Source organism: Mus pahari, chromosome 17, assembly GCF_900095145.1.
Source record: "Mus pahari chromosome 17, PAHARI_EIJ_v1.1, whole genome shotgun sequence".
Lineage (NCBI taxonomy): Eukaryota > Metazoa > Chordata > Mammalia > Rodentia > Muridae > Mus > Mus pahari.
The window spans coordinates 45,942,545-45,967,831 of NC_034606.1; the positions used below are offsets into that span (position 1 = coordinate 45,942,545).

A 25,287-nucleotide genomic window follows, 5' to 3' on the forward strand; every position below is an offset into this window, starting at 1 on the left:
AAAAAGGATTTTTAAGATCTTAAGTTCTGCCCTAATTGGCCACCTAGCACCTGAGCTTTGTAATTGTGAGGGCCATGGGGTTTGTAGTAGGGATGCTCACGGAAGGAGCCCCACATTGTTGGTGGCTACACACAGGTTGCAGTCTAAACCATGGTCCAAAATAACAATGTGACCTGGAGCTAGGCTTGAAGGCACACCAGTGAGCGTATTGGATGCATCTCTTCAGGGGCTTGAGGGGCACTCTGCTCTTGTGCTCTTGACACCTCCCACCCTCAGTGAGGAGCCTTTGCACTCTCCTTGAGAGCTTGAGAGCAAGCGAGAAGGAGGGTAGGTGGGGCTGGGATGAGAGTGTTTGATTCTGCTCAGCTGGAGGCAGTAAAGAGTTTTCAGTGTAAGAACACTCTGCACCATGTCTTAGAAATTGTTTAGCTTTTTTGGCTGTTCCTTTATGGCTTCGTTTTAGTGCTTGGTGTCAAATTTCTTGTTGCCATTCTTTTTAAAATTTTTATAAATAGCAAAAAAATGTACACACAGAAGTGGAGGGTAGTATTGTGGAAACCCTAAGTTGTCCGGAATTGGTAGGCCAAGCTCACTTTCTTTCTTCACTTTCCCTTCCCTTTTAAAGCCTTAGTTTTAGAAAAAAGGAGATATATTTGGAGAGCAATTGTTGGCTTTCCGTGACAGAACTTACTAGTCTAGTTTGGCAAGAGCCTAGAGCTGCAAATGAAGTGAATGGACAGGAAAGAGCTGAAACAGGCTTACTGGGAGGAAGCAAAGCCCATCTTCTAGGACTCCATCGAAAGCTTTTCAGGAAGGCCCTAGGTTACTTGGTGAGCAGCTTCCAAGTGCCTGGGACCACCCCCCCCTTTCTACCAGATTAACACATGGAACATGCTTGGTTTTATTGTGGTGGTTTTCTGTGGTACATTGTCTTAGTTTGTGTTTTATTGCTGTGAAGGGACAACATGATCAAGGCAACTCTTACAAAGGCAGACATTTAGTTGGGGGCTTGCTTACAGTTTCAGAGGTTCAGTCCATTATCACCATGGTGGGAAGCATGACATCATGCAGGCATCTTGGTGCTAGAACTGAGAAGTCTACATCTTGATCTGAAGGCAGCCTGGAAGAGACTCTCTTACTCCCTGGGCGAAGCTTGAGCACTGGGAGCCCCCAGAGTCCGCCTACACAGAGACACACCTCCTCTAACAAGGCCACACCTCCTAATAATGCCACTTAAGCATATTCAAACCACCACATACAGCATGACAAGAGTTTCCTTTCTGACAGAGCCCCTGTTTACTTCTTTGTCTAGTACACACTCAGCCTCCTAAGTCTCATGTGTCCAGTGCGAGGGTGCATCTGGTGTTTCAGGAACAGTGTTCTAGGGAGGCAGGTACATGTGCAGACTTAGCTGACTAGATTTCTTTCTTCAGTCTGGCTCAGCCAGCTGAAGGAAGGAAAAGAGGAGGCTGCCTTCTTGAGGTTACTTACTCTCCACCTTCCTGTTGTCTCCTACTCAGACTGGGCATTTTGCCCGTGCCTGTCCAGGTGTACTGTGTTAGAGAATTATATGTTGCGTGGTGAGCAGGATGCCCTTTTATGGGCTGGTTTAATTGAAGGATCTTAATAGTATCCTGATGTGAAGGTGTCCTGGTCCAACCAACTCCTTCCATTTTAAGATATATCCAGGAGGCAGGTGATTCATACCAAGTAATAGAGACACTTTCTACCCTGGGAAAAGTGGAGACACCAACAGAGTCTTGCTCTCAAGAGATACCTTGAACCTCTGACTGCCTCTTGTGTGTGGTGTTCCATTCTCACACTTCCTCCTAACCCTTCTTGGAGGTGATTTAGGGAGACCTGGAACTTCTTAGTGCTCTGAGGGCAGCTTGTTGCAGAAGAGGATTTACTTCTCTCATGGCTGACCCGGTGAATGGTCTGCATTTCTGTGTTCGAGTCACTTCATTTACCTCTGAATCATTCAATAGAGTACTGAGATGTGAGGAGATGAATGGACCCTTCTTAGTTATTTGACATTTTGAATGCGATAAGAATAAAGGGGGAATGAAGTTGCCTGAGTGGTGACTACGTGAGCCAAAGCAAAGGTGTAGTAAATAGGGCACAGCAATGTCTCCACCAGGAATCTTGGTTCTTCTGTGGTAAAACCTCAGGGTCTTAGGAACGTGGCATGTCTGTTCTGACCACTCCTTTGGCTTCCTCCCAGATTTCCTTACACATACCATGGCATATGTATGCATAAATGGCACAATGCATAGTTGTAAAAAAAAAAAAAAATTAAGAAGCTGGAGAGATGGCTCAGTGGGTAATTAAGAGCTGTTCTTCTAGGCAACCTGGGTTCAATTCCCAGCATCCACATGATGCCTTACAACCATCTTTAACTCTAGTTCTAGCAGACCCATTGTCCTCTTCTGGCTCACAGGTACCAGGCACACATGTGGTACACACATATACATGCAGACAGCACGCATACACATAAGATTAGAAAACATTTTAAATATTTTTGAGAAAAATATTTTCAAAAATAATGAGAAAAGTAAAAACCAATCATACCAATTATAAAAAGTTTGTACACACTGGCATTTGGCAATATGGCTCATCTGTTAGAAGGACTTCCATGCAGGCCTGATGCTGGATCCCACAAGATGGCAGGAGAAACCTTACTCTGGGAGGCTAGCCTTTGGCTTCCACACTATGCACTATGGCATGCCCATGACTGAGCTTTCACACACTTTTTAAGGCTGTCCAGTTGTCTCCAAGTACCTTCTCTGGTATAGCAGCAATAGTAGTTCCCTTCCAAAGGATGTATACCCCTATATAAAAATTATAAATGCCCTTCTACATATATATATATATATATATATATATATATATATATATAAGCATGAATTATATTTTGCATCTTGCATTTTAAATTCAACTAAATCTTGAAGATTTAGCTTTAATAGCATAGTAAGAGCTTCTTTATACAATTACATAGTATTCCCTGAGTAGATAAGATACAATTAACCAGTCCCCTTATCTTTGATATTACACACATTGTTGCAATGGGTATTCTTTACATACACAGTTCTCCACATGTGTAATCGTGGGTAATTATTTTTCCATGATAAATACCAAAAAATAAGATAGCTGAGTCAAAGACTGGACTGTGACTTTGATAAATAACTGCTGGATTGTTTTGCATAGAGATTTTAACAGCTTACATTCTCACCAGTAGTGTTGTCTGTGGATGGTTTCACTGTTGACAGCACCATTATCCCCAAATGTTTCCTTTTCTAGTGTGCACTTCCTTCATCCATTTCCCCACGAGGTTATCTCCCCATTGATTTGTAGGAGCTCATGTAATGTGAACTCTAGCTGTTGGCAATATAAAATAGTGGTGTTGTTTTCTCACAGTACTGATTTTGTTCACAGATAACACAGTAATTGTGTGAAAGGTTTTCTATGGTCAGATATGTTATCATTTGTTGTGGCTTCTGAGTTTGTATCATAGAAGCTTATCCCCAAATTATATTCTTAAAATCATGTGCTGTTTCCAGAGTGGTTGCCAGGAGCTGACTCCTTCATTTCTCTTTCCTGTTTACCCATTCAGAATTAGTTCTTTGGTGCAAAGAGTGATATGTAGATCTCATTTTATAGAGACGTGCTTTCTTAGGAGTGGAGTGTCTCATACCCTGGCTGCTTCTCTATTGACTGATGCAGGTGAGTGTGTGATATGGGAGAGCATGTGGCAGTGTTAGCTTCTCAGCACCAGCTGTCCTCACAGTCAGTACTTTATACACCCTCCATAGATACAAAACTGACTTAAAAGTTGGATAATTTACCTGAATTCTTGCCATTAATGTCCAAAGTGCATTATCTTTTTATATCAGTTTTTGTTTAATTATTCTTTGTGGTATATGTGTATGTTTGTGTGGGTGAACAATGGCATGGCACACATGTACAGGTTATAGGATAACCTGCCAGAGTTTTTTCTCCCTTCCATTATGTGGGTACTGGAGATCAAAGTGATCATCAGGTTTGGCACAAGCGCCGTTACCCACTGAGCCATCTCTCTTGCCCTACAATGTGATCTTGAACGGTTTTTCTTCCTTACCCTTGACTGCAGTAGAGACGAGGAGGGTATACTGGCGAGAGGGCCTGTTTGTCAGGGTTGGCTGCTAGGTTTGTGTATAGGGGTGTGAGACAGGGATTCAAAGAACTTGGAAGATCCATCCTTGGAGGCTGAAAGTCCTGAAACACTTCTGAATTAAAGAAGTGTGCATTCATTAATAGAATCTCTAGTTTCAAGCAATACATAGTGTACTAGCTAGCTTTTATGCCAGCTTGATACAACTTAGGGTCATCTGAGAAGGAACCTCAAAAAAATACCTTTATAAGAATGGTCTGTTTGGGGCTATTTTTTTGGTTGATGATTGATATGGAAAGGCCCAGCACACTTGTGGGTAGTACAACCCATGGGGCAAGTGATTCTGGGGTGTATAAGAAAGTAGGCTGGGCAAGCCAGTAAGCAGCACTCCCCCTTGGTCTCTGCAGTAGCTTTTGCCTTCAGGTTTCTGCTTTAAGTTCCTGCTCTGACTTCCCTGGATGATGAACTACAGAATGTAAGACAAAACAAGTCCTTTCTTCCCCAAATCGCTTTTGGTCATGTGTTTATCATAGTAGTAGAAAAGTAATTAATGTACACAGAAGGAAGTCTTTTCTCAAAAGAGGGAAAAGTCCTTTTAGTAGCATAAAAGTACCTCTCAGAAAAACATAAAAGTTTACACAAAGCTATTACAGAGACTGTGGATAGTTACAAGGTTTGCTCATTCATTTTAAACATTTCCCTAGTCAGAAATTAGGTGCTCTACACTACCTAGACTACTACTACACTGCTAAACACCCTGTCTCTGCAGACACTTGGGTGTCATTTTGAATGGGTTAGGCATCTTCTCTCTGACCTCACAGATTGAGAGTTGCCATGGCTGTTACAAAAGGCTATATATATATAATTCATATTTTAGAGTTTGAGTCATTTTCCCATCGGAGTGTAATTTTAGTTGAAGAACCAGGTCATTTGAGTTCACAAGTCAGCCTTATTCTGTAGTTCATTACTTATTACTATTAAACATGCTTATCTTTCAGAAATATACATTTCCTTCAGAGTAATTCAATTATCATTCAGTTTTCTAAATTTACATAACAACTACTGGCGCACAAGAACATGGCTTTCCATTTTTACCATTCTGAAAATAGAGTACAAATTACAAGCATTGAGAAGTAGGGTACAACTGTCACCTGTGGAGTCTTGAATTCAGAGTTGCTTTTCTTCTGTGCTAATTTTTTTTTAATACCAAGATAAGTGTCACAAATAGCACCCTTTCTCGTAGCATTTCTAGAATTAGAATAACAGACACAAACTAAATGGGAATGGTGCAGTACTGATAGGATACGAGCTGTGACTGAGATTGTCTTTGGAAAGTTAAAGGGGTAAGGAGCTCGTTCACAAGACACTTCACTTTCTCTTCTGTTCAGTTTCTGGCATAAAAACCACATGTATGTGTGTATATATATTATAATATTATATACATTATATATATATATGTATATTTGCTTATTTGTTTATTTTTCCTAAAGGCTAAACCTATAAGACTGTGTAAACTACTTTATAAGCCGTGCATAATTGGACTCTTCAGATCATCTCTGTGTCTGTTATATGGTACCTGACAGGGCTATATGGAGGACATATAGTAGTGCACTTTATGACACAAGTGCAGCATACTGTTTAAATTCATTTCCTTCACATGGATTCCATAAATTGTAATGTTGCTTTAAAAGTCTTACAACATTATTAAGCCCTCATTTCTTCTGTGTACAAGTGTAGCCCTTGGGAGAGGGAGTGGCTTAGTGGTAGAGGAGGGCCAAGGCTCCTTCCTCTGTTGGCAAGAGGTGCCCTAGGATCATAGACCTCATTCTCCCTTGGGCATGCTTAGCTCCTAGCTTCCAGTCAGCATCTGAAGAGAAGAGGCCTTTGTGTGTGTGGCCTTGGTAAAGCACTTCTGTTTTTTCAGGTCTTGGCCACTAATGCATTTGGATACCATAAAGTTAGTCAGACTCCATGCTTGAATTGTTTTGCAGTTACCAGGGAGTGGAGTTTCAACATAATTTAATTTTGGTATGAAATTGCTAACAATCTTACTGTATTTCAAAAGCAAGTTATTACTGTTGCTGTTATTTGAGGCAAGATCTTACTCTGTGGCCCAGACTGGCTTCGAACTGTGGCCATCTTTCTTTGTTAGCTTCCCAAGTGCTGAGATTACAAGCATAAGTCACCACACTCAGAGATTAATTAGTTTATTATTACTGTGTTGTGGGCATATATGTGCCACAGAAAGGGTGTGAAAGTCAGAAGACAACTTTTGGGAGCCTTCTTTTCCTTCCACCTTAATGTTGGTTCATTTAATTGCTAAGTCACCTCACCAGCCCAATATATTCTTTTATATAAAATAACAAATACATTTGGCCATGCCCAGATGCAACAAATAACAGTACAAAAATGACCACACTTGAGTATTTGTGACTGCATCCCTAACTAATATTAATGTGTTCCATGGTCTTCTAGGTATGTGTACCTTGGTGCTGTTGGTTTTAAGTGAGTCCTGGCTAGGATTATAGTTATTCTGGTAGTGAGTAGTTCTTCCCAAAGCTTTCTTTTCCATTTCTTGCTGTCAAGTGTAGAGGGTAGAGTGTTTCTCTGAATTGTGGGGTTTTGTGTTTGTGGGGTTTTCTGGTCCCTGAGTTTTAAACAGGTCTTAGTGGCTCCCAGTTATAAATATTAGAGTAGATGGCCTTTATCATCGTCCTGTTCCTTAGCCTGCTTGGATATGAGTAAAACTGCTACTATTGGGCTGACCTTAGGAACCTGCCATAATCATCATGTATGGGAAAGAACTTGGGGAGTGAAATGGGAGGTAATATTAACAAAGTTTCATTCACCAGATTTTACCTTTAAACCTGAGGTGAGGTCCTCCATCTATATGTATGTCTGTTGCCCCCTCTCCCACCCAACTCTCTTTCTCTGGCTAGCTCAGATCTTGATATGTTACTGGCTGGCCTTGAACTCCTAGAGATCTGACTCTCTCTCTCCACCACACCTGTTATAAGGGGGTCTTTTGAATTTAAAGAACTTTGGTATTTTAAGACAATCAAATCCACAAGAATGAAAAATAAAGAGCTTTGATATACTTCATGTAGACATTGCTGATTGAATACAAGCTAAAAATCCAGAGGGGTTAAAACAGTGACCTTGTATGTAAGATAAAATTGACATATAATAAACCTTTTGTATTTAAGCAGTACAATTTGATACATCTTGATGTTTGTACGAAAGACAATGAATACATTCTTTACCACTAAAGTCTCCTTTTGCCCACTTAAACCTCAGTTACCCCTGTATGTACCTAGCTTCTATTACTATAGATCAATTTGCATTTCCTGATATTTTTAGGCAAGTGGACTCATACTTGTCATCACTATTTTGAGGTTTATTTGTGTTATATAATCAGTACTTCATTCCTGTTATTGCTGAGTAGTCTGCTATATCATAATTTATCCATTCACTTGTTGAAGTAAACTTGGACAGCTCTGGTTTTCAGTACTGACAGAGAAAGCTGCTGTGAATGTTTATTTGAAAGTCTTTCCCTGGTATACTTTTCTCTGGGAGTGCAATGGCTACCCATAAGCAAACGGATGTTTTACTCTTTCAGAGCTTGCCAAACTGCTTTGCAGAGTGGTCATACCATTTCATAGCCCACCATGAGACAGTCCAGTTGCTAATGCTAACTAAGTATGATCAGAATTTATTACTGGTGGAGAGCTGCGGTGTGATGTTTTGATACATAAAATATTGTATTATTATTATTATTATTATTATCATTATTTTATACAGTTTCCAAAAGAAGCTAAATGTTGCATGTTACTGACATATTGCTTGTCCTGTCACAAGACACAGCTGAAGGCAGGAGAAATGTTTGTACCTGTCTGGATTAAAGAGACATGCACTACTAAAGTTTTGTGGCTACAATGTTATGTTTTCTTCCTGTGAATCACTTAGTCTCAAAATTATTTCTATCTCTTAGCAGTGTCTGGCCTTGTCTTCTAATTTAATATCATGTACAAATTACATTAGCATCCCATTAAATTCCCTCAGTTAGATCCAACAAATGAAAAAAATGTTAAGAACAAATCCAACACAGATATTTGGAGTACCCTACTATATAATTTCCTCTGCCTAAATGGATGTATTCCAGCAGGCTCTCTTTCTTATGCATTTGAAATGAAAAACACTTTCAATGAGTACTTGGAGCACCATTTAACTCTTTTCACTGCACTTCTTTTGTTACTTTTTCTCTTCCCAAGTATTCATGTGGTATCATTAATCCTTAATTGGATTTGATTGGTAATGGTTTGTGCCTAGTTATTTTCTTTCTGTTTTATAAATTGCAAGGATTACCTTTTGTCTTTTAAGGAAGTACATACTTGACAAATCACAGGTATTAGATGTGATTTGAAAATTGTGTTTAAATCTGTGTTGTAGAGTTCTTGGTGGGCAGACGGTGAGTGGCATACACTCCCTTGATGAACAGAGATAATTAAATGGTGATGTCATCTCCTGGGTCCTCCAGGAGCTGTAAGACAGGCTCCAGGGGAGCTCCTTCCTACTCTTGCAGAGTAAAGAGACTGCTGTGACATTTGTAAACCTCATCAGGACTATATGATTTCTGGCCTGCTCTATGACAGGATGTGAACCTGTATGCTCCCCATTAAAGTTGTACATCAGTGCTCTTTATGGCAACATAAATAATTTTGTCATAAGAAAGTCTAGGAGGGCTGGAGAGATGGCTCAGCGGTTAAGAGCACTGATTGCTGTTCCGGAGGTCCTGAGTTCAATTCCCAGCAACCACATGGTGGCTCACAACCATCTGTCATGGGATCTGATATACTCTTCTGGTGGTGTGTGTCAGAAGTCAGCTACAGTGTACTCGTATAACTAATAATAAATAAATAATATTTTACCAAAAAAAAAAAAAAAGTCTAGGAAATAAGCCAAAAAGGGACTTGAAATTGATGTTGGTGTCAACAGAGCTGAGGTACATACCAGCACAAAGTGGTAGCAACTGGAAGTTATTGTGGACAGTGTGGTAGAGAAGTGTTCTAAATGGCCTTAGGACATCTGAAATGCTTAAGACAGGAAACACTTGGTTAATGTAAAACTGTTTGGAACATGATAGGATGAAATGTAGATTCTAGAATTTTTTTAGAAGTGAGTATCTAGGATTATTGACTAAAATTTTTCTGAAGTTCTCAGATACAACTTTCATAAATAGCTATTTTCAAAATGGTTTAAAGTAGTGGTTCTCAACCTTTAGATTGAGACCCCTTGTGGGGAAAAACATATCAGAAATCCTACATATTAGATATGTATATTAAGTTCATAACAGTAGTACAATTACAGCTATAAAATAACGACAAAAGTAATTTTATGGTTGGGGTTCACCACAACATGAGGAACTATATCAAAGGGTTGAAGCATTAGGAAGTTTGAGAACCACTGGTTTCAAGTTTGGGTCCTGAGGCTAGAGAGATAACTCAATAGTTAAGAGCACTTGTAATTCATGTAGAGGACATGTGGGTTCAATTCCCAGAACCCACGTAATGGCCCACAACAATCTGTAACTCCAATCCCATGAGGTCAGTGCCCTCTTTTGATCTCTGTGAACACCAAGCATGCCATATATATATATATATGTTTGCAAACCATACATGAACTAGAGCAAATCTTTTTCTTTTTCTTTTTTTAAGTACAGGTTCTTGGAAATGTGTTAATTAGACTAAAAGATGAGTCAGTGTTTGAAGCTCTTTTTTTTAATTGATTTTTTTTTTGTTGTTGTGATGATTGTAGATTCATGTGCAGTATAAGAAACAATACAAAAGAATTCCACATGGTCTATAGCCCAGTTTCAACCAGTGGTAACTGCGTGTAAAACTATAGCACAGCATCACAGCCAAGTTTATAACACTGATACAACCCCATGGATTTTATCAAGACTTCTCATTTTATTTGTGCACATATGTAGGTCTACATAGTTCTGTCACATCTCCATCATTATTGAGACAGAGCATCTCTCTAACGTCATCTGCCTCACCCTCACCTGCAGCCTATGGCCGCCAACCACGTGGTCTTTCAGAAATGTTACATAGAAGCCATGAGATAATACGTGAGACTGTACCTGTGCAGATCTGTACAGTAGTCTATGGAGTTACTTGCAAACTGTGACTAGAAGAGCTGCCACTTAGCTCAGGTGTCTGAGTTGTCTTGAAGGTTACTGGTGGCCAGTTACCCCGACCTTTAAGAAGATGATTCTCCCGAATATATGCAGCAATTTCCTGTCTAATCGAGCCTTGCTCATTGGTCTAAACTGAGCTGTTCATGATTTTACTTTAGTTACCACAGCCAAGATACTGATAGTCCTTCCTTTTCTCTCCTTCATGGGTGATCTCCTAACTGGAGTAACACAGTATGGCTGCATATGTGTCACCATATTACACAGCCTTTGGTACTGGCTCGTCCTCTCTGGCAGTCTATCTAGGTGGTCTGGTGTACTTTCTTTCTGCTCATGCTTTGAAACACCAAAGGCACTTCAAGCTCTCCTCAGAGTATACCATAGCATGTTAAGAGAGGAGATGTGAGCACAGAAGACATGCGCTTCTACCCTGTGGGCCTCTCTGTCAGTGCAAGCCACAACAGGTTCACAAGTCTGGTTGAGAGCTCCAGCAAGGCTCTCTTTGCTGCGCAACTCTTGACCTCTGCTTAGTCCTCAGCATCAAGTGAGTACCACAGAAATAAATGAATGAGGCAAAGGAGAAGGGGTTTGGGGTTTTTTGGTTTGTTTGTTTTAATGGTGGCCTGGGACTTTTGGGGTGTCCCATAGTAAGCTCAGGAAACTGACATGTGAGAATGTCCGTAGGAGACTGGCTGTGGCTCTCTGACTCTCGTCAACAAAATAAGCCCCTAAACAAACAGTAGGCACTCCACTTTGTCTTACCTTGTCGCTTCTTCTCCTCACTCCTTTTCCTTCTCTCCTTTTCCCCCTCCCACTGACACTCCCAGTGATGGCCAGGCTCTCCTCAGACTCCTAGACTCCAATGTGTTCCTACCCAGTAGCTACACTGCTAGCACACTCCTATGCTCTCCGTGGGATTCTTTGCATTTACATCTCTGCTCAGATGCTACTACCTCAACAGCAGCAGCAAATGTCTCCTGTTCCCTGTCCCTTCACCCAGCTTTATTCATGGTATTTCTCATGGTTTCCTGGCATTGTGTTTCTTCTGTCTCTTTGTCTAGGGTGTCAGCACTCAGAAGACTCTTTTGCTTGCTGCCACGGGTCAGTAACTGGTGCGTCACAGTCACGGAGTGTGGTTATTAGATTTTCTCCATTATGTTTGAGGCTTTTCTTTAAATGAATCTCCCGTCTGAAGGATAGGAAGCATTGCTCACTCTTGTTTTTTCAGCTTGGACCCTGGCTTACATGTGCCAGGCTAGTGTTCTGTCACTGAACTGAATTACACATTCTCTCTCTCTCTCTCTCTCTCTCTCTCTCTCTCTCTCTCTCTCTCTCTCTCTCTGTGTGTGTGTGTGTGTGTTTTGTTTTTTTTAATATATTTATTTATTTCCTGTATCTTCATACACACCAGAAGAGGGCATCGGATCCCATTACAGATGGTTGTGAGCTACCAAGTAGTTGCTGGGAATTGAACTCAAGACCTCTGGAAGAGCAGTAGGTACTCTTAACCACTGAGCCATCTCTCCAGCTATCTCTCTGGTTTTATTCTTTCAACAGCACGTATTTACATGGAGCCCCTCTGGTGTTCTCAGTACCTGTATGAAGCAAGTGACAAGAAGAGCCAGGCTGATGCCCCCTCCATACCCATTCCTGTGCTGTGCTGTGCTGTGCAGAGTGCTGTAGATAAGCCCTGCTATAGGAAGTCTCCGTATTGATACTGCTGGGAGAGGGAGCCTTTTGGTTGGACGTAGGGATACTACAGGGTATTGTGAATCTGATGCTGTGTCCTGTGTAGGAAGATGTCTGCTGTCTGCTTTGAAAATGCCTTTATTCTGAGCACTCATTCCTCTTATCTTGCCCCTTAATACTTGCTATCCCCGGACAAATGAGTGCCTTGCCTCAATCACCTCTGTTCCTAGTCTACCGTATCAGAGGCCTTTCCCAACCATGCCAGATAAAGCAGTACCCTTCTGCTAGTCTCCATCAGTTCAGCTTGCCCTGCTGCCACCCAAAGCATATGTTTTGGCATGTATTTTGTTGTATGCCCTGCTTATTCCCTGTTCGTTCTGCAGGCTGAAGCTTGGCTTTGTTTCTGCCTTTTCCCATGCTTGGAAAAGTGCCTGGCTCATGTTAGACACCTATTATTTGTTAAAGAGCAAGATCTGTTTCTAGGCCTCCTGGTAGGAGGGGGGGGGGATTGTGTGAAAATGCAAAGGTGTCCCTAAGATACATCCCTGTCATGACCAGGAATGCTGCATAAGGCCATTTTATGGGCTCTGAAGCTAATGATGGTGTCATGATGTCTGCCTTAATGCCTGTAGAGCCACACAAGAGGCAGGACAGTGGTTGTGTTGTGTACATAAGAGTGTGAATTTCTTTGGACTTTGAGTTGGTAAGGAAGATTTCATTGAAGTAAATAGGCACAAGGGCTTGAGTTTGGATTTTGTTGGTGGCGGTGGTGGTGGTAGGTTTGCAGAATGGATGAATTGGAAGTGGAGGTTGAATTTGCACACTAAGTGCTGGCACTGGAGAGTTGTAGTCCAGATCAGCTGTTCTTAGCTCTTCTCTGCTTAGTGTCAAGAATGTTGGCTCCATTGCTTTTCAGTGTTGTGAACTTGTATGCAGAGCAGGATTCTTGCTGGGCCACACAGCTCAGGCACTATCGGATGTTTTCCTTTTTATTCAAGTACTGCCTATTGAGGTGTGTGTGTGTGTGTGTGTGTGTGTGTGTGTGTGTTGCACATGCAGGTATACATGAGTATGCTAGTGTGTGTGTATCTAGAAACCAGAGGTGAGCCTCAAGAATCATTCTTTAAGAGCCATCCAATTTGATTTTGGGATGGACTCCTTTTGAAACCTTGAGCTTGCCCATTAGGCTAAGCTACCTCCAGCCAGCCCAGAAGCACACCTTGGTGTGCCAGTGTGAGTCAGCACACTCGGGTCCTCAGGCTTGTACATCAGGCACTCTGACAACTTAGCTACTACCCAGCCCATCAAGCATTGCCTTTGTGTTTGTTGTGGTCTTACTTATTCTTTATTTTCCGAGACAGGGGTCTCTGTGGTCCTGACTGATCTGTAGACCAGGATGCCTCGAGCTCACAGGATCTGCCCGCCTCTGCCTCCCAAGCACTGAGATGCAGAGTCAGTTCCAGGACATCCAGGGCTATACAGAGAAACCCTGTCTGGAAAAACCATAAGTAGATAGACAGATAGATAGATCAAGTGCTGGGATTCAAAGTTTAAGCCACCACTGCCCAGGCTTGTTTGTGTTTTTTAAATAAACAAAACATTTTATTTTGTGTGTTTGTGTGCACAAGTGTGGAGGCTAGAGGACACTTTGCAAGAGTGGGGCCTGTTCTTTCACCACAGGCGCCCAGGGGTCAAGCTCAGCTGGTCACATTTGGCAGTTGTGTCCTTTTAAATACTGAGACATCTTACAACTGCCTTTCTTAAAAGTTTCAACTCAGGGCTGGAGAGATGACTCAGCGGTTAAGATTGCTCTTCTGAAGGTCCTGAGTTCAAATCCCAGCAACTACATGGTAGCTCACAACCATCCGTAATGAGATCTGGCACCCTCTTCTGGAGTGTCTGAACACAGCTACAGTGTACTTATATATAATAAATAAATAAATCTTTAAAAAAATAATAAAATAAAAATGTTTCAACTTGTAAAAGCCAAGATTTTCCGCCCAACCCTAGGCTCCCAGTATAATGACTCTGAAACTCAAATATATTTACAAATACCTAGGCCATACCTTTGCCTGTTCTCCAATATCATTAATATCCCATTTATTCTGGTCTTAATTCTGCCATGTATCAACTTACCTCTGCCTAGCTCCTGAGTTTCTGCCTTTTCCCATGTTCCCAGCAAGTTCTCACTTCCTACTAGCACTCGCACCTTCTATTTCCTGCCTCAGCTACAGGTCAGTCGACTTTATTTGACAGATGAAGCTTCCAGACAGTAAGAGATGTCTACAGGAAGGAATGCTGGGTTTCCCTTTAGAAGCTTTTCTAGTTTGGGTCTGCGGTGGCAGTAGCCTGTGCTTAGCATTCAGTTGACCTTGAAGTCCATCATCGTGACAAGGGCCAGTAGGAGTATAATTTGACTTTTTACCATTCTAGATTTATTCTAGATTGTAATGTCCCTGTTATATCTTTTGTTTACTTATGTATATATTTGGGGAGACATATACTTCAGTTCTTCTAGTACTAACAAAGGAATGACAAAGAAATGACAAAAATTTTCCACCTACAGAGGCAAGTGCTGGGACCTGGTTGTACACCCAGCCCCTAGACAATGCCCCTTCACCTTCCATGTCCAAACCAACGTGAAAGAGATGCACGCAGAACATTGAACAGATGAGGCGCGCTGGGCTGGCAGCCACAGTTTTAGCCAGGAGTCCCCAGGGTCTGTGAAGGACTTGAGGGGCCCACAATTTCATACATATTTGGAAATAAACCTGGAGATATTACCTGGCAAATAGTAGGAACTCTTACTGTATGTGCTGAACTGATTCAGTAGAAGTTTGGTAGGGGAAAGGGAGGTACAAGAAAAACAAATCCACCTGCCCTTCATATTTAGAAACTGTCAGTGGTTAAGTGGGACCCACCTCCTCACCTGGCATTTACATTTGTGTTGTGTTGGGTTGGGTTTGGTTTGGTTTAGTTTGAGAGAGAGAGAGAGAGAGAGAGAGAGAGAGAGAGAGAGAGAGAGAGAGAGGAGAGAGAGAGAGAGAGGGAGGAGAGAGGGAGGAAGGAGAGAGAAATGTATTTTTATGTACATTGGTGTTTTACTTGCATGAATGTCTGTGTGAGTGTCAGATCCCTTGGAATTGGAGTTACAGACTGTTGTGAGCTTCCATGTGGGTGCTAGAAATTGAACCCTGTTCTTCTGGAAGAGCATCCATTGCTCTTAACAGCTGAGCCATCTCCAATCCATCATTTGGTAAAGGTTTTTTTGTTTTTGTTTTTTAAGATTTATTTACCTATTATATGTAAGTACACTGTAGCCATCTTCAGACACTTCAGAAGAGAGAGCCAGATTTTGTTAAGGATGGTTGTGAGCCACCATGTGGTTGCTGGGATTTGAACTAAGGACCTTTGGTCTACCTCTCCAGTCCCATTGGTAAAGGTTTAAAGTGTAAATTATAAGGAATGCATTTGTATGGGCAGTTTTCAAGCTTAGCTACATGTTAGAATACTTGGGAATGGAGGAGGTGGGGAGTAAGCAGTCCCTAGCGATTGCTGTCTCGCTGAACTGGAACGCTGACTGGTGATATGATAGCTTTGTCTTTGTTGTTTGGGGCAACAGTCTCGGATTTAGAGGTCAAATCTGTATGGTTTTCTGAGTTGTTAGAGAATAAGCCAGTGACCTGGTGGTGCCCAGGCACATACATGCAGCTCTTTTGCCAATGCTATAGTGTTTTCTGGCAAACAGAACATTCTCCTATACTGCAGTATAACCACTAGAAAGAAGCAAAGATCTAGCCCTGCACCATGATTCATACCTGTAATTGCCATTATCTGGAGGCTGAGGCAGGAGAATTGCCTGGAATTTGAGGCCAGTCTATATAGTGCATCCAGAACAGCCTGGGGTGCTTCAGTGAGACACTGCCTCAAAATAAACAAAACAAAATGCCGAGTCAATATTGTATTGGAGCCTTTGTGGCAGAAGGACTGCCTGATGCCTCTGGCCCGTCTCCTTAGTTCCCCTCCACTCACAGTAGGTTTTCAAACCTGCCTTGACTTTGATGCCTTGAAACCTGGGAAGCTTTCAAGCCATTTATTTTGTAGTTTGCCTCTTAGCTCTCAAGGTGCAGTTGTCTGATAGATCCCCAACTGTTCCCATACATTAAACAGGCGATGGAATACTTGATCGAGGTTGTACATCCAGTCTCCTATTACTCTTTTAAAATTGAAAAGTATTTTGTGCGTAGGTGTTTTTAAACTCTTCGAACGTTGCATTCCCCTCTCTCATAATTTATTAATTTTGTAGGAAATCCTTTGTCCTTTGTGTTTTACTAATTTATATAATGGTTTATACCCTCTACTAGCATTACTTACAGTGATCTCATGTTGTCCCAGATAGTCGGATCCCTTCAGACTATCCTTTTAAGGACTTCCTGCTTTATGCAGGTAGTCTGTTTTCTTATTAGACTTTTCTGGCCGTAGCCCCTGAATTAACATTTTGGTTCCCCACTGTCAGATAACTCTGGTTCTTTTAGTAAAGAATGGTATTTAAAAGCTGAAAATCTTTGGCTCATTACTGTTTGAGTATTCCTTTTTTCTTTCTTTCTTTCTTTCTTTCTTTCTTTCTTTCTTTCTTTCTTTCTTTCTTTCTTTCTTTCTTTTTGTAGCCTCATGGTTACAGACATGGGGAGGGCAGGAATAGGTAGCTAGATCAGCAAACAGTTACGTATATGTGTTTGTGTTTGTGTTTATTAAAAACAATGAGGCCGGGCAGTGGTGGCACACGCCTTTAATCCCAGCACTCAGGAGAGGGAGGCAGAGGAAGGCGGATTTCTGAGTTCCAGGACAGCCAGGGCTACACAGAGAAACCTTGTCTCGGAAGAAAAAAAAAACAAAAAACAAACCAAACAAAAAAATGATGAGTACTTGCTGATAACCAATTTACATCCAACTCCCCGAGTTTGTTTGCTTGCTTGTTTGTCTGTTTTCCCTTTGCATTTTTGTAACTTTTTTGAGGCTTGAGAAACCTGGCTGCTGTTGTCTTATTACCCTCCCTTACTGACACCCTTCTGTATGCATGTGCTTTCCCTTTACCATTACAGTGCGTGTCCTCTTCACTCTGCTTGGGTTCTGAGTCAGCACAGGGAGGTTTCAGAGCTCCCCAAATGATATTTTTGTACAGCCTAGCTAGGGAAATACCTGAATTAAGAGGTAAGTGAGCACCATACTGTTTGGTTCAAGCAAGTCAGTGGCAGGCAAGGGAAATTAACATTTCCCTTAGAAAGTAAAAGAGAAGAGAAGACTTTGTACCAAGATGCTGTTTGAAAATGAAATGAAAGAAAAAATCCGGGAGAAAGCAAAGCTTGTCTCCTGGAAAGCTTTGAAAAATATTTGCTTTGGAAATAAATGTCCTTCTAGAAAGCATGAATTTCATTCTCTTTCCCTGAATTAGCTGTTCATAAGAAAAGAATTTTAAAAAGATGAGTTGTTTTTTGAGAATGTGTCTTTAAATGTGTCTTTTTAATGAACTTTTGTTTTAAGTGGGGGCATTGAATCAGAGCACTGACTATTTAAGCAGGAGATGCCCAGACTTTGGCTGCTCCTTCTCTGTAACCAGTTTCACTATAAAATGTGGGAGCAGCGTGGTAATGACAGGGAACCTCGGCTGCTTTTGCTTGAGAGAGAAAGCACAGGGCCCCAAAGCCATCTGTAATGGGACTGTGGCCAGCTCCTTATGTGGTCAGCACTTATCTGTCCCAGTTTTTTCTTTTAAAAAAAATTATTATAATTTTTTGTGTATAGATGTCTTGTCTGCATATATGTCTGTGCATTGTATGAGTGCCTGGTGTCCACAAAGGCCAAAAAAGGACATTAGTTGAGCTGCCCGTGTGAGTGCTAGGAATTGAACCTCAGGTCTTCTGCACTAAGCAGTTAACACTCTTAACCCTAAACCCTCTCTCCAGCCCTGGCCAAAGTGGACTGCTACAGACTCAGGTAGTGCATACTATGCTAGTCAGGGAACACATTGTTGGACCTACAGGAGTTGGAGACAAACTTGCCTTTGGTTGTATTTTTCACATGAAAGTTAGAATTGGAGCTTGTTTTGCACATAAAACTTTTATATATTTATGTCCGGGGTAGAGGAGAAAGTCTGATGTTTGTGTCTGTAGATTCAGTTACAGCTTTACAGGAAAATACATTTTTTAAAAAAAATATTACAGCTTGGGTTGGGTTTGTTCATCTTTTTGGTTTGGTTTGGTTTGGTTTGGTTTGGTTTTGACTTTGGGGTTTTTTTGGTTTTTGTTTTTGTTGTTTGGTGGTTGTGTTTTTGGTTTTGTTGTGTTGTTTGTTTGTTTTCCACAGTGTAGCCAGTGCTAGTTTATAGCTCAAAGCATCCCCACACGCTGGGATCGCCCACTGCCACTTCTGGTGTAGAAAATTCTTGGCTTTGTAGGTAAAGCATTGATACCTATTCATGAGTGCCCACTTTAGTTCTTTTCCTGTTTCTTTTGTGTAGGCAGAGTGTATCTGACTAGGCCTGCCTTCTTACCCACACTTGAGTCCCTTTGGAGCCATTTTTGTGGCTTGCCATTTGCAGACCTGTTAGTTCCTTAATTGTTTCTTTAGTTTCTTTTATCTTGGTCGTATTTAGATGATGTCTGTGAAGTTTTGATTTGATGTGTTATTACCTAAAATCCTAGCTGCCATAGGCTGTGTCTGTTGTCTCTGGCTGCTCTTCCCACTAAGGTTCAGTAAGCTATCTGGGGCCTGTTTCAAGTGCGAACCCTCTATTTGAGGTTATACTCTTGGTGAGTTGGCCTTGTTACTCAGTGGATACATAGAATGAACTTTGGATTTGTTATATAAATTGTATATCTTAAGATTTAGTACAATTCCTCAACTGAACTATTAATGTGTATTGTTTTAATGCTAATGAGTGGAGCAGATCAACTGACCTAATTTGTATTTGTAGGAGAAAGATGCAGTTGTAAACACACCCACCAGAGAGCACTTTGATCTCTAGGACTCTTAGTACCTTCCTTAAAAACATGGATATTGGGGTTGGGGAGATGGTTGGGTATAAGTAAAGGGCTTGCTGTGTAAGCATGAAGACCTAAACTAGATCCCAGCACTGCGGTGGTGGTGGTGGTGGTTGTTACTAAGTCCGGGCTGTGGTCCACAACTGTAATCCCAGCTCTAGGGCATGGGATTAGGGGTGAGAGACAAGTACATCCCTGGGGATTGCCAGCCACCCAGTCTACTAGAAACCTAGAGCTCTAGGATCAGCTTCAAAACAAACAAACAAGCAAACAAATCAGGTGGAGGGGCTAGAAGAATGGCTTAGTGGTTATGAGTACTTGTTCTTTCAGAGGACCCAGGTCAATTCCTGGCACTCACAAAAGTGGCTCACGGGTACCTCTAACTCCAGTTCTAGAGATCTAGTGCCCTCTTCTGGCCTGCTTAGGCACCAGGTACACATAGAATACAAACAAAACATCCAACCCCCAAAATAAAGTGAAATTTAACAAAAGAAAAAGGGTTGTGATGGAGGAAGAAACCCAAGGTCTATATGCACACATATACTCATTGGAAATATGTGCAGAATATGGTATTAGTAACTTTATCTGAAAAATATAGAACAAAAATTTACATGTTTACCATTCCAAAGAGATCACAGGCAGACACCTAAATTATAAAAATATCTATACCACAACTGAATTAACATGTCTGTATTATTTGTTTTAAATATTACTAGAAGTCACCTATATATTATAGTCAAAACAAATCTATTACTAAATAAAAGTGCACTAATCCTGTGAGCGTGTGTATACAGATATTATAGAAATGCTTTTAGGCATCTTCGAAAACAAGCCTATGTGATAAATAGTTTGTGACAGAGATGACAAACCCTGATGGGGAATACCTAAGGCTCATGGGTTTACGTGTCGTTCTGGTGGAAGTGAGGTGTTAGTAGTGTGATTTTTGCTACAGAATTAGGGTGTGAATATTCATGTATAACCTCTCTGGCATGCCATTTCTTTTTACAGAGAGAAGGAGCAAGAAAGGGAAGAACAGTTAATGGAAGACAAGAAAAGGAAGAAAGAGGATAAAAAGAAAAAAGAAGCCGCCCAGAAGGTGAGCTGAGCATCGGGCTTATCTTTCTGTTTTCCGGCCATCCATCAGTGATTGCCTTACATGAATATCTGACACAGGAAAACACACCCGAGGCATTCATTAGTTTATTTGAAAGTTAATAAATTTGAAATGAGAAATTAGAAAAATGTTTGAAATTTGTACATATTACTATACAAGGGATGATAAATAGTGTTACAGCGTATTGTATGAAGACATAAGTAAACCAATATTAAGAAAGTCTCAACTCGTGTCGTTTTGCTATCTGAACCATAATTTAGTATCATCTTCTCTCCAAGTTTATAGACAAACTTTTTAAGACTTGCTCAAGTATGCCCTATTGGTTTTTTGGCCTACCCATGACACTATAGTTTAGGAAATTTTGCTTTTTAATAATCCCATCAGTAAGCTGCCCTCAGACAGGTTCTTGTAGTCCAGACATGGCGGCCCGTGTTTGTAATCCCATCACTAGGGAGGCAGGAAAATGCTCAGTTTGAGGTTGTCCTGGGTTACAGAGCTAGTTCCAGACCAGCTCGAGCTAAATAGTGTGGCCGTGTCTGCCTCAAAAATGATGAAACAAATGGTGTCTTGCATAGTTTCTTGGGGGCTAGAGCATCGCATAGCTTGAAGAGTGTGCTTGGAGGGGAAAAGAGATACTAAATGAAAAGGCAGAGTTGACAGCTGTCAAGTTCTGATCAAAATGTTTGTCTGATGGAGCTGTTGGAAGCAGACAGCACAGCCTTCTGCTTCAGAGCATCGCCCCTATCCCAGTACGCAGGCCTGGCTCCTGACTGGCCAGGCTTTCTTTCCCTGTTCCACCATTCCATTAGGAATATGTAACTTGCTCTGGCTCTGCAGGGTCGCTATGTAGCTTCTTCTGGTGTCAAGATTTGCTGGCAAGGTCTAGTGTGGTTATGTGGAGATTTGGCAAGCAGGACCTTATTGCTGGTCAGTCAGCTTGGAGGGTCCCTGCTGTAGTACTGGTTTTAAAGCTTAAGTTTATGGAGGTATAAACTGTTAGGAGGTTCAGAGAGATCCATCACATAGAATAGTAAAGGCTGTCAGACCTAATGTGAAGCAGAAGGGGGTTTTCCCAGCATCACTGAATATGCATGCCCTGTAATTTCATTATATGAAGTAATATAAATAGATCGTTTATGAGGACCAGCATTTGAAAATTCTTGGAAATACTCTCAGAATTGTGCGGCAGTTAACCCTGCTACATTAAGTGTATGAATGTAATTTATTGTTTATGACTTAATTAAAAGGAACAGAGACAATTATTTAGTGTTGTATCAGACTGCTAAGTGTTTTAAAATTTTGTCTGATATTAATGGTGTTTCTGTCATGTTGATAGTGGTAAATCTTCTATCATACTTCTTGCTGTCAGAGCATTTGCTTCCTTCCAATCTTAGCCTATCAGAACTGCCTATGATTCCAGAATAAAGAATGTGAATAGAAAGAGCAGGTGATGAGCCTGGTGTGGTCATGTGTACTTGTAATCCCACCATTTGGTGTAGAGGCAGAATGGTTGGAAGTTCAGATGGTCCTCAGCTACATAGTGAGTGAGTTCTATGCCAAGTGGCCTACATAAAACTTTTCTCACAGGAGATGAAGGGTGGGCCTGTAGTCCTTCACTTTGGATACATAGCCACCTTCCCTGTCAGACTCAGAGAAGTGCAGGTCCACTAGTGTTGGCTTGCCTCTATTGCCCTGTGGCCTTTGAGCTCCTGCCCCATGCTTTGCTGATCCCCCAGCCCCCAAAAGTCTCAAGTGAATTTCGAACATCTTCCTCTCAGCCACTCATATTTCACCTACTAAATTGGTACACAGACTTCTCTGTCTGTGGGAATGAAGCTGATCGGGACCCGAAGAGTCTGGAGCAGGGGTTGTTGACTAGATGACGAGTAGAGAATGATTGTTTTAGTCAGTATATATCTGTCCTGAGTCTTAACATAGACAATGTTAAGATATGCTTAACAATGTTAACAATGCTTGTTGCATTAAAATATTAATGTCGCTCTTTCTAAGCCCTCACCTTTCTTACTCTCTAGCCCTCCTTCTCTCTCTCCCTTCCCACCTCTCTCCACATGGCCATGGCCGGCCTCTCTCTTTCTATATTTATATTCTCTCTTTCCCCCTGCCTTTCTACAATAAAGCTCTAAAACCATAAAAAAATAATATCAATGTCACTGGAGAGGCAGAGATGAGCAAATCCCTCTCAGTTTGAGGACTTTAAAATGAGTTTCAGGACAGCCAGGGCTACACAGAGAAATTCTGTCTTTAAATATAATATTTTAAATATTTATATAATTATGTTATATATTTTAAATGTTTATATATAATATATATTTATATATAATGTCTTATATTTATAAATCAGATATACTGTGAACTTTTATTATAAATTCTACAAATAGGAAATTTATTGAAAATAAAGGACAGTGTGGCGACACTGAGAGTAAATTGGGAGTATTTATATAGAGCATGTAGTTTATACAGCTGGGCACTGTGTGTGTGCATCTGCATTGAAGACTGAGTAAGAAGTAATAACAAAGGACAAACCTGAAAATTGCAAGGGATTAATTATGACTAATATAAGAATTCAGACATCTTGGTTGGGCAGGATTATGCCTGCCTATAACCCAGTTATTGGCAAGGAGATTGGAAGTTCAAAGTCAGCCGGGGCTGCTGAAAGAAAGGAAGAGAGAGAAAGGATCAGCTAACAGAGTCTAGGCTCACTCAGGTTGGCACTTGTCTTTGATAGCATTTTGTTGTAGTAAGCCACTGTATAATTTTAGAATTAAATTTCAATTTAGTAATTTTAAGGAAAGAGCACAAAGCTTACTTCCTGTATTACTGTAAAGACAGCTAGAAGGCATAAAGTGTACTCTAGTGGAAAGGATTGTAGAGAATGTACCACAAGTTGTGTTCTGTGACACAAGATTAGATACAGATTCCATGGCTTGCTTTCTTTCCTCATTGTTTTTTAACCACCTCTTTGTGTCTGTCTTCTTCCTTAAACTGGATATAAATTTTTTGATGTCTTATCTGTATTTATGTCAACAGCATCCCTGTGTCTGTGTGTGGTAGCCAGTAGTTGCTCAGAATGCTTGTTTAGTAGGTGAACGGTCATGAATGGTGGTGGTGGGCTGAATGTGTAACTTGGTAGAAGAGTGTTCTGGGTTCCATCCCAGCACTGGATATAGAACAAGCATGAATGATACCAGTGTCATTTTTTTAAAAACATTGACTTTCATTTAGGGCTAAAATTAAATTTCTCCCCCACAGAAATTAAACATGAGCCCCTTTCCACTGTGTTCCATGGCAGTTTGCTCTTTCCAGAACCATCCCTGAGTAAACCATGTTAAATTCCCATTCACCAGAGAGGTGTAAAGAAGGACTCCATTCATTCATTAGGCTGACACTGCAAAAGGAGCATTGTGCAGTGTTGGCAGGACATAGGCTCTCACTGTCCAGCTTTTCACCATCTGAGAATCGGCTGTGGTAACAGCACCCACATTATAAGACATATTGAACATGATTTAGATTTGTTGCTTACAAGTGGGGAAAGCATTGCCTTCTATACAACTAATCTTCAAAGTGGCATTTCAAGAAATAGTTACAATGTAATAAAACCTAAATTGCCTTCAGGAATTGTTATGTGGATCAAACCCATTCATTCTTGGATAATTGGGGATTATAGAAAAATGCACAAGGGCGTTTCACTAGAATTGAGCTCTGTAGCAATTAGTAGTGGGGAGCAGGCTCATTTTAAGACACTTCTACAGATTTCGGTGTAGTACAGTTAGCCTGTCTTTTAATGCAAAAATGTAAGAAACACTCTAGGGAATCCTAAGAATAGGTGGTTTAGGTTAGATTCAGAGTCTAAGTGTGCTCAAGTCTGTTTTGAGTGCTGGCCAACTACAGGACATACCCTCCAAAGATGACTATTTTCATGGATAATAGTAATCCCGAATGATTACTAGCCACATATGTCTTTTAAAGAAGATTGTGGCATTCATTTTTAAATTATTTAACTATGTATTCAATTACATTTTGGGTAATATATTGAAAGTATATAAAACTATGCCCAATAAAAAGTTACTTTTATGAGTTTATCTCTGACCATATTTTTGTTTAATGTATTTTTAGTGCTTTTGAGAATTTCATACAAAACATGCAGTACATACTTTGATTATATTCACTCTTCCAGTTCCTCCCTCAGCCCCAGCCCCAGCCCCAGTATCCTGTCTTTCCCATTCTTTTATAGCCTCTGATTGTAATTTGTGCTGCTGATGTTGTCAAGGATGTATGACCATCTCCTACTATGCCCACTAAAGACCCGCCTCACCTTTAAAGAAAGCCACTCTGACTCTGAACTGTTAGTAGTTCCTGGGCTCAGGGTGGGGTCCCAAGGCGCCTCCGTCCTTCATGCTGGATTGCTAACTGGGTTGATTTTGTTCAGGTCTTTCTAGCTGCTGTGAATTCATGAGTGCATTGGTTCTGTCGGTTTCAGAATTGTTTTGATCCTCATGACTCCTAGCTGTTACAGTCTTTCTCTGTGGTCCCTGGGCATTGAGGACTTTGAGTTCATTTTTAACAACTCTTCTTACATAGTTAGATAATCAGTGTAAATGTACTTTAGCAGGCTGACAGTTTAGAAAAGTGGGGAATCTCATATTCCTAATGCTGTAATCCATCCACGGCTAGGATTCTGGATTACCTGCTTCGGGATGTTTTTCTTTTGTGGTTTTGTTTTTGTATTATAAGGAGTATTTGATGAGTATCTCAGTGTTGTTGCCCCCCCCATAGAAATATCAGAAGCAATTTCCATCTGGCTTCAAAAGATTTCCATCCCCCCACACCCTCAAGTTCATTACTATTTTTAGCCACCCATAATTTTAAGAAGTTTTCATAAAATCTTAGTTATGACATAAAGAAGTACTTTAACAAAGCATTCATAAAATTTTGTTCCAGTTTTGCCCAGTTCAGTCTTACCACTCTGCTTTATGGTACACATTTTGATGATGACAGCAGATTTCAGTGAACTATTTGGGATTGCTATCTGATTTTACCCTAACCAAACAAAACCCTGTTAGGAGAGGTGACTGTCTCT

At 40.8% G+C, this 25,287-nt stretch overlaps 1 protein-coding gene across 7 annotated transcripts in view; it reads left to right on the forward strand.

The window, feature by feature from the left end:
* Positions 1-25,287, forward strand: part of Tnrc6b (trinucleotide repeat containing adaptor 6B) — a 217,188-nt gene that overhangs the window by 126,259 nt on the left and 65,642 nt on the right. For all 7 annotated transcript variants that reach the window (XM_029548218.1, XM_029548217.1, XM_021216504.2 and 4 more), the window contains one exon: positions 20,084-20,171. In XM_029548218.1, coding sequence (XP_029404078.1) covers positions 20,084-20,171 — 88 coding nt within the window. The remainder of the gene's footprint in view (positions 1-20,083; positions 20,172-25,287) is intronic.